Consider the following 9493-nt stretch of genomic DNA (forward strand, 5'->3'; position numbering starts at 1 on the left):
CAAAACTTGGATGCCTAACACCAAGCTGCCTCCATTCACATGGTTCAAAGCCTAAAATTCTTCCAGAAGGGCGTACACTTACTTTTACACTTTATAAGAATATAAATAATAAATATGCAGCGCTCATGACTTTTATTTAAAACAAGATGGATGGGCAGAGGAAGAGAAAAATGAAAGACCTCATACAAAAAGATCTCAAGACCCTCTATTAGAAGAGCAGATCCACCGTGGGCATAAATTGCTGTAACTTCAGGAAGTCCTAAAAATTACGACAATCCTTACTACAATTAAATAGCCAGAAACCTACATTTTTTTCTCATGATATTTTCGAATAGTATTTCTCTATGTAACCAAATGCAACAGGTCCAATCCAAAGGACAAGTCAAGCTCTTGGAACAAGGGGAACTTAGGACTTGAGCACAAACCTAGAAAGATGCTGCTGGAGTTTTGCCTAACATGATAGTAACATACCCAAGGAAAATACTCAGCTGGCCAAAACACTAATCCGATCTTTGGGGCTACAATTCTGAATCTGTTAAGTGCCTGCAACGAACAGGTAGACAACCACCCAAGTCTCTGGCTCCACACTTGATCAGGTGTGACCACAACCTTCTTCAGATGTGTAACCTATGTGGGCCTACAACAGTATTTCCTCAGCATTTTGTTTAGATTTCACCCCCCTCCAGGATCCCTTTCTGATGTCTTGAGGATTTCTGGTGGTCTGCAAACCTGATAGACTAAGTGTGTTTTTCAGCTCAGTGGGCTGCAGGTGGAATGGATAAAACCAGACTTGCAGGGTAAACTGTGATATAAATCACCTATATCTAAATTTATGTGTACTTGTTGAAAACTTAACTGGTTTAGCCATAGTGATGGGATCAAAATTACCTCCACACAAGTAGTATAATTTTTACATGAAATGTCTTAGAATCAATGCTGTAACATACACATTCATGATGAAATGTCTACAAACCAATGCTGTAACGTGTTCATGAATGCCTAGAAATAATCTTAAAATCACATGTATGTAAAAATTCTTTCAATTTCCTGTTTGCACAGAAAAGTGGTAGTTTTAATTTTACTCTAAGATAAAGCACAAATTAGAAGAAGAAAAGTTTCTTTCCTTTTTTCAGCTAATGAATAAAAAAATGTTGGACAAGGAGAAGATCTACTCAGCATAAAACCATTAAGATCAAGGGCTAGATTTCAGAAGTCATTTTCAGTTTTAGACGAGTGGTGGAATTTTCAAAAATTCTTAGGCAGATCAGGCACCTAACTCCCTTAGATTTAAGACACTTTACTGTTTAGGTATTTAATGGGGTTTTCAGCAGGCCTAAATGCCTTTGAAAGAATTAGTCAAATGACTAAAAATATTTAGCATTTCCTCTGGTTAGTAAGTCAGTTTTTAAATGCAAAATGTGTTTTTAATAAACGTAGGGCCTGTCTCCCAGGTCACGTGCAGACAGTTGTGCACTCATTGAGCTTATGCTCTCAGTAGGCTGGACACAAGCCAGCTTCTGTACAGATGCCATATAAACTACGTTTTCCTGTTCATTTTAAGACAGTGCTGTGGCCAAGAGAAGCAATCTCTGCCCTCAACCAGCCCCCAAACGCTCTTCCCTAACCACCACGTTACCACCTCCTGTCTGCCAGCATAAGCATTTGAATTGAATCAGAGACCTTGTTTAGGTTAAAACTAACTTCTTTATTTGGCCAGATTAGGTTTGACCTGGACCAGATCCCTTGATACAGCTCACTGTGTTGCTGCACAAACACTTGTGCAAGAGAGGAAGCAGCAAGTTATGAAGAAAGGGCAAATCTGCTTCTTTGGGGGGCAATGCTGGCCTCTGTCAAATCACAGCACGTGACCAAACGCATCCTTATTTCTTCTTTACTGTACTCATCACATTTAAGGCACTTGTATTCAATTAAATGTAATTTTGTAATACTGTTTTGTACATTTTAATTAAATCCTATTTTTCATGTAAATAGCGCATGACTCAGAAATAAAAATGAAATTAAGAAGAAAGATTTCTCCCTTATAAACTAAGCCAGCAAAAATTCAGAACATGAAAGAATGTTCTTCAGGTTTTCTTCTCATACCTAAAAAGAAATAATTCAGTATAAAGCTTTCAGCTGTTCACAAATCAAAATGTTTTACTTATCCCAACCAATAAGAAGAGAGATTTCTTTAGGAAAATCATGTACCAAATGTCTTTAAAAAAGGTAAAAAAATCAGTTCATCTGCTTTGATGCAAGCTATCAACCCTTGTTTTTCCTTTTCTGTATCGTATCTCACTGTTGGACTTAAACACACCTCCTCCATATACATTCCCTCTTCTGCCTTTCCAACTGATGTGTTTAGAAGCAAAGCAAAGAGGGAATAAGAGAAGATGTGGTCTGCAGCATGCATTTCTAGGGCTGCCTAAATTCTTCCGCATTTCCACTTCCACTCCTCCAACCTGGGTAAAAGCTCACCCTGGACCAGCCAATGCCGCATTGTCAGCCATAGAAACAACAGGGTTTGTGCATGACCTCGCTCGCAGAAAAGGAACAGGCAGCACTTTATGCTGTGAGAAGCCACTTTCCTTTCCCGCCACTGTTGGAGGTACCAGTTCTCAGGCATCCTGTGCGAGGTGACTCACGTTGATACAAACATGATAAGGAAAGGGATTTCCTTCCCCGCTTCCCACTTGCCAGCGCCGAGGCTGACAGAGCAGCGGCATTAGCTTGCCGACGTAAGTAAAAACGTGCCACGCTGAGGGCTGGCCAGCAACAACGGGCTCCATCTACCAACCCTGCACCAAAGCAAGGCCCAAATCAAGACGTGCCCTGCTCAAAGGCGAACCCCCAAAAAAAGGAATGGGGATAAGGAGACAGCTCCAAACCCCGCTGAGGTAGCGGGACATGAAGGAGCTGGAGTTGGTGGCACACCGCGAGGCAGTGCCCTCCGCAGGCACCTGTCTTTCGAGCTACCTCCACTGGCCGCCTTGAGCCCCACCTTCCCCGCCGGCCAAGGAAGGCTGCGGCGGGCGGGCAGGCGCAGAGCAACCGCCTGAGGGGCGGTCCCGGGCGGTGTGGGGCGGGAGGGCGCCATGAGGCTGAGGCGCAGGCTCCTCCGGCGACATCGCCCGTGTCCCAAAATGGCGGAGGCGGGGAGGGGGCGACAGGACACCAGAGAGGCCGGCGGGTCGGCCGGCCCTTCTCCTTCGGCCTCCTGCCTCTCTGCGCCGCGACGAGGGGACAGAGGCCCCGCCGCCCGGCCGCGGCGGAGGGAAGGGGCGGGGGGACGGGACGGGAGGGCCCGGCCGTGAGGGAAGGGGCTGGGCGGGCGCCAAGGGGCGAGCCGCTGGCCCCACTCACCTGCCGGTAACAGAGGCGGAAAGGACGCAGGTAGAGGGAGGAGGTGCAGGGTTTGAGCTCCAGCTCTTCGATGGCCTCCATCCCTGCCAGGGGCAGCGGCCGACAGGAGGAGGTGGTGGAGGAGGAGGAGGAGGAGGAGGAGGAAGGGGAGAGGCGTGCGCAGCCGCTGGCAGCCGGGCCGAAGGCGGCGGGCAGGGCCCGGCCGGGCCGAGCCGAGCCGGTCAGAGCGCGGCGCGACCCCGGCGCAAGCAGAGTCCGCGGCGGTGCCCGCGGCCGGACGGGCGGCAGCAGCGCAGGGCCGGGCCCCCGGCGCGGTGGGGAGTCCGGCAGCTCCCTCCCGTGCCGGCCGGCCCGCCGAGCGGCGACAGGAGGCGGCTGAGGTGTCGGGAGGGGGCTGCGGCGCCCTCCTGCTCTCTTCCCTCAGCGAGGAGCCGAAATGCCGGGTTTCACCCCCCAAAACGGGGACGCAGCAGCAGCACACAGGGGCCTTGTCACCTTTACTCCACAAAAACACCTATTTGTGGTGCTGTTTTCTCAGAAGGTTGGCGAATGCTCTCCAGGGGTCGGGAATTTCCACATGTTACACCAGAATTCATGGGTACTCCTGCACTAAACCAGGCCCCCTCCTCTGAAGACTTGATGTAACCGATGTGCCAAATTTCGCCACAGGTCGCCCCAATCCTGGACATATGTCAAGTTTTGCAGGATGAGGACCTTGCTGTTCATTGTGTCGTGTCTGCCTGCGTGATGTTCTTATGTCAAAATGGGACCTGTGTGAGTGGTATGGAAAATGCAGGTACAAACACCAAGACAGTTGGTAACCTGCAGTGTCATTTGGTGCCATTCAAATTTTCCCTCAGGGTCAGCTTCCGTTCGTGGCCACGCACCCAGCCGATGGCAGAAGAGTAAATGCAGCTTCATTAGACTGTTAACGCTGTTTTCAGCAAGAAAGTTACAAAATAATTACCCGCTCCCCTTTTACTTCATTTTTTTTAAACAAAACACTATTATATTTAATGATTTCCTGATTATCATAGGAGTTTTGATCATCGTTGTGCAACATTAGGTTATATTCCCCTTGTGTTTTAATATTCCCAATAATTATTTTCTAGATTCATGAGCAACAGAGCTCACAGTTTGTCGTGGTCATTATCTCTCCAGGATGTGTTCACTGTCCATGCAGATGTTCCAGTGTGCAGCTATTTTAATTGCTAGGTGAATCAAATTATTTTTTCAATATATTGACTGCACTGAGGATAGGGATGCCATCCAGAGAGAGAGGGACAGGCTGGAGAGGTGGGCCTGTGCAAACTTTAAGAAGTTCAACCAGGCCAAGTGAAAGGTCTTGCACCTGGGCCGTGGCAATCCCAAGCACAAATACACGCTGGGTGGAGAATGGATTGAGAGCAGCCCTGAGGAGAAGGACTTGGGGGTGTTGGTCAATGAGAAGCTTGACAAGAGCCAGCAATGTGCACTCAAAGCCCAGGAAGCCAACTGCGTCCTGGGCTGCAACAAAAGAACCGTGGCCAGCAGGTCAAGGGAGGTGATTCTCCCCATCTACTCCGGTCTCGTGAGACCCCACCTGGAGCACCACATCCAGCTCTGGAGCCCTCAGCACAAGAAGGACGTGTACCTGTTGGAGAGGGTCCAGAGGAGGGCCACAAGGATGATCAGAGGGCAGGAGCACCTCTCCTAGGAAGACAGGCTGAGAGAGTTGGGGTGGTTCGGCCTGGAGAAGAGAAGGCTCCGGGGAGACCTTATAGCAGCCTTCCAGTACCTGAAGGGGGCCCACAAGGAAGCTGGAGAAGGACTTTTTACAAGTATGTACTGATAGGTCAAGGGGTATTGGCTTTAAACTGGAAGAGGGTAGATTTAGATTAGATATCAGGAAGGAATTTTTCACTATGAGGGTGGTGAGACACTGGAACAGGTTGCCCAGAGAAGTTACGGATGCCCCATACCTCGAAGCGTTCAAGAACAAGCAGGATGGGGCTTTGAGCAGCCTGGTCTAGTGGGAGGTGTCCTTGCCCATGGCAGGGGGTTTGGAGCAAGATGATCTTTAAGGTCCTCTCCAGCCTAAACCATTCTCTTATTCTTGCATCTGTTCCTTTTTTTCCTCTTCTAATCTACTTCCACTGCATCACTAAGTTGACTGTCGTGTCATGTGCTAGTAAGAATCTTAACAGTATGGCTAGAAAGAACAGATCCAGCAATTACAAAACTCACTAAGAAGTAAATGAGGCAGCACTTACATTGCAGAACGCGTACCATCAGTTCTGATAACTCAAGTGACAAAAAAATGTTTGGTGGGACTGAAAAGTGGGGTTTTAAAAGCATATTTGCAAAGCTATCATGACAAATAGGCAACTAAATGTATTTTATTAGTTGACTTTGAAAATTTGTGTAACTCTATTTGCACCATTGGATATGTCCCTATATTTCTGTTTTTTTCAGAACAATCTTGAGGTCATTCAGAGCTCCTGGGAACTTAAGCTGTATTTTTCTATTAAATTATTTCAGTCTTCCAAGTCCAGTTTAAGTATAAACACAGTTTCCATGCACAGCAAGTTTACAGTATCTCTGTTTGCTTATGTTAAAAGTTACCGGCTACCCAGGTTTGGTTCAGCCAGTTAGATCGCCCTCTTCAATAAACATTCTGACACCACTTTAGGGTTTTGAGTGTGTGCGTGTTTTGGGGAATGTGTCATAGCGTGTGATGGATTGCTTGTTCCATTCTTAGTCTAAGGTGGGGAGCTTTTGGGGTTGTGATGTGTCACAGACCTGATCTTGCTAAGGTACCTAGAACAGTTGTTGCAGGAAAACGCATTTCAGCGTGCTCTTCTTTATCAGAAAATATTCTTTGTGATTATGCTGCTGAACTAAGGATGGGATTGAGGAGCTGCCTTAGTGTTACCATTTTACAGGTGAAATCTGAGTGAGAAAATAGGAAAAATGTGTCCTGCATAGTGGGACTAGTGTTGAGCAGCTGGACCTGAATTTCATTACAATTCTTCATTAAGGCCTAGATACCCGGTGCAGCAAGTGGTTTTGCCTTTGCTAGTCTGGGAACACTCCTGGGAAGGAGATGCCCCTCAGATCTCACTTATTCCCATGGTCAATAACACAGGGGAATAACTTACTTTCGGATGGGTGAGATGCACACCTGCTTTCCTGTTCCCTTGCGCTACTTTTGTAGCTTGCCTCTGCTGACTGGCGCAGTCACTCTGACTTGGCTCTAAATGCACTGGCTTCACAGCAAGAAGTACAAGAGGATACAATGCAGAGATTCTACTCAGCAGCTTGGCTTGGGGGTCAGGAGAGCTGTGTTCACACATAAAGCCCCACCAGGGCAGAAGTGCCCACCATGCACTCACCACTTCTGCTGGGGTAACTTGATCCCAAAGGACATCGAGAGACCAGGCATTTTTGCTCAGACAGAGCACTGCCCCATATGGATTTATAGCCTCGTGTAGCGATCAGCTTGCAAATCTCTGGAACTACTCTGTGGTGTGTTATTTGACATCCCTGTGTGCCTGCTCCTTTTTTAAAGCAGAAGTACTAGGGGTGGTGCGCCTCCAGAAACTTGTGAAAATAGACATTCATCATTCCAAGGTGTTCGAGTACTGTGTTCATGTCTAATAGCTTCAATGAGATGATTCTGATACTTAAATATAAGCCTATGTTTAACTGCCTGCAAAATCATAGAATCATATAGAATCAAAGAATGGTTCGGGTTGGAAGGGACCTTAAAGATCATCTAGTTCCAACCCCCCTGCCATGGGCAGAGACACCTCCCACTCCAGGCTGCTCAAAGCCCCATCCAGCCTGGCCTTGAACATTTCCAGGGATGAGATCAAAATCTTTTGGTTTTGATTAGCACTACTCCATAGAGTATCATTTATACTTCTATGATACTGTCCCTAGGTCATCAGTTCCTAAACTTCTTACATCCTGGATTGCTCTCCACCATCCTAATTTCTTTCCAGAGCACTATCCATGTTTAACATTATGCTCCTAATTGAAATAGATGTTGATGATTGCTTCAGTAACCCAACCGCTTTGTGCTGTCACATCTACCTTGCTAAGTGTTGTTAATTTGACTCCCCCAAAACCAGGAAGGTGTCAGGATGACAGGTTGCCTTTCACTACATTAAATACATTCTTTTATCTTCCTTAGAAGTGGCTTCTGTATTGTATGTTGTTTTCTTGACTTTTAAAATAACAGATATAAGGTTATGAATGCTGTCATGTGCGGTTTCATCATGGGTTCTTTAGCTTCCTGGAGCTGCTGGTCTCCTGCTGTAGAATATTAAAATCTAGATGTTTTGCCTGCACAGGCTCTAACGGGTCTGAGAACGGTTTGTGTAACGGTGTGATAAACAGCCTAGTAAAGAAAAGCAAAAAATGGGAGTAAAAGTTTGTTTCTTTCCTGCAAAGAAAGATCAGCAGAGTAGGTCAACAGGCAGAGAGGAAAAAGTGAATTGTCTTGTCTGGAGCTGAAGAGTCTCAAGGGAAGATTCACTGGGATTTCTTATAAAAAATTATATGTTAACATTAGCGTTAAGAGGAATTCTTTCCGCAGGGTAAGGTTCTTTGTTTAATAGACTTCTCTTTCCTTCAAAGCAGTGTTTGCTCTCTGTTACTTTGTGAGTAACTTTTATTACCAGCAAAACATCCAAACAGTTTTTTTTGTTGCTCTTTTAAAAAAATCCCCTTGAGCTTGAAGTTTTTGCCGGCACGGTCCTTCCCTTCCCCTTAAACATGGGCAAACGCACAGTCCTCGGGCATGTACTTTGCAGAGGGTCAGGTTGCATCCTCATTAGCGGTGTGTTTTATTGCTGTTTGCTTTGGGACACAACAGGGAATGTTTCCCGTGCAAGTCTGGTGCTACTGCCCTTCTCCTGCCCACCATGGCCCTGGGAGCCAGTACACCCTCTCGACTCCACATGCCTGCATGGAGTCAGGACAGTCCTTTCCCACCTGCCCCGGCCCATCCGTGCAGGCAGCAGCCCCACTGTTTACTCTGGGTGGGCACCCAGGAATGTCCCTTGCGGTATTTCCCTCTTACTGATGGAGCTTAGCAGGCTGCCTGAGCTGCTGGGTTCGTTCATGCACAGTTTGGCAGCACATTTTTCATAGTGATCTTTGCGTGTGTACGTTTCTGCACATGCTTTTAAGTTCAGTCAATACTTACCAGGCTCCCTTTGCTCTTTGACATGCCATTGCTCAATAAACAAAAATCATCAAGTCCTGAGCCTTTCTTATCTCCAGAGGGCTCCTTAATATATTGTAGAGTATCATTACTTTCGTATATTTTTTTTTTATATTTTTGAGTACTGTAGTTCCTAAGATACCGTGAGTACAAAAGCCTCAGCAACTAGGGGCATACTGACTTGCAATTCTCAGCTTTCATTTTTTAAAAACGATTTCTAACCCTCATGGTTACAGAAAAGAAACCAGGAAATGTAAACTACAGCAAACCTATGGTTTGTGAGCTGTTAAGCAGAGGTCCTGTGCCAAGGTGATGCCACATATATAGTAGAAAGGCTTTGATCTTGGGGTGACAGCTAACCCGAATTCCCAGGTCTGGGCAGAAGAAAGCCTGCAGAGGCTGCTGAAGCCAGTGGGCGCTGGCTGACCCAGGATCCAGCCGTGTGCCCAGATCAGCCCCATCCATCAGCAGATGGCTCGGATGCCTGCGGAGCCAGTCTTTTGGCTGGAAACTTCTCCCAGAACCTCCTCCTCTTCCTCCTCAGCTCCCCAGGACACGTGCAGTTTTTGTTAAGGTCACAATAAGGGTATCATCAGGCAGATTGTACACCTTTGCTGTAGAGGCTTAGTGAGATAGAGGGATGAAAATGTCCAAAATCCAGTGTATTTTGTAAACTTATTTTAGGAATCCTTACGGTTGGCAGCATGAAAGCTTGTCCTCTTCATGTGGGCCATCCTTGCATCGCCACAGAGACGTTAGTTTTGAGTGCCTTTCTGGGGATCAGATGCAGGTTCTTTCCATAATGAAGTGGCTGTTGTGAAGTTTGCCGTCTGAAGTTTACCCCTTAGGCTCCTGTGGAAAAGCAAGCCTGAAGCTGCCAATATCTAGCTTTTAATTATTATTCAGTTCTGGGGCATA

General features: G+C 46.6%; 1 protein-coding gene across 1 annotated transcript in view; it reads right to left on the reverse strand.

The window, feature by feature from the left end:
• The window catches only part of NUDT14 (nudix hydrolase 14), a 62184-nt gene extending 58639 nt beyond the window's left edge, over positions 1-3545 (reverse strand). Inside the window, exon 1 of the mRNA XM_063333878.1 lies at positions 3364-3545. Coding sequence (XP_063189948.1) covers positions 3364-3444 — 81 coding nt within the window. The 5' untranslated portion in view covers positions 3445-3545. The remainder of the gene's footprint in view (positions 1-3363) is intronic.
• Positions 3546-9493: the final 5948 nt, after the last annotated feature.

The sequence above is a fragment of the Chroicocephalus ridibundus genome, chromosome 4 (assembly GCF_963924245.1).
Source record: "Chroicocephalus ridibundus chromosome 4, bChrRid1.1, whole genome shotgun sequence".
Taxonomy (NCBI): domain Eukaryota; kingdom Metazoa; phylum Chordata; class Aves; order Charadriiformes; family Laridae; genus Chroicocephalus; species Chroicocephalus ridibundus.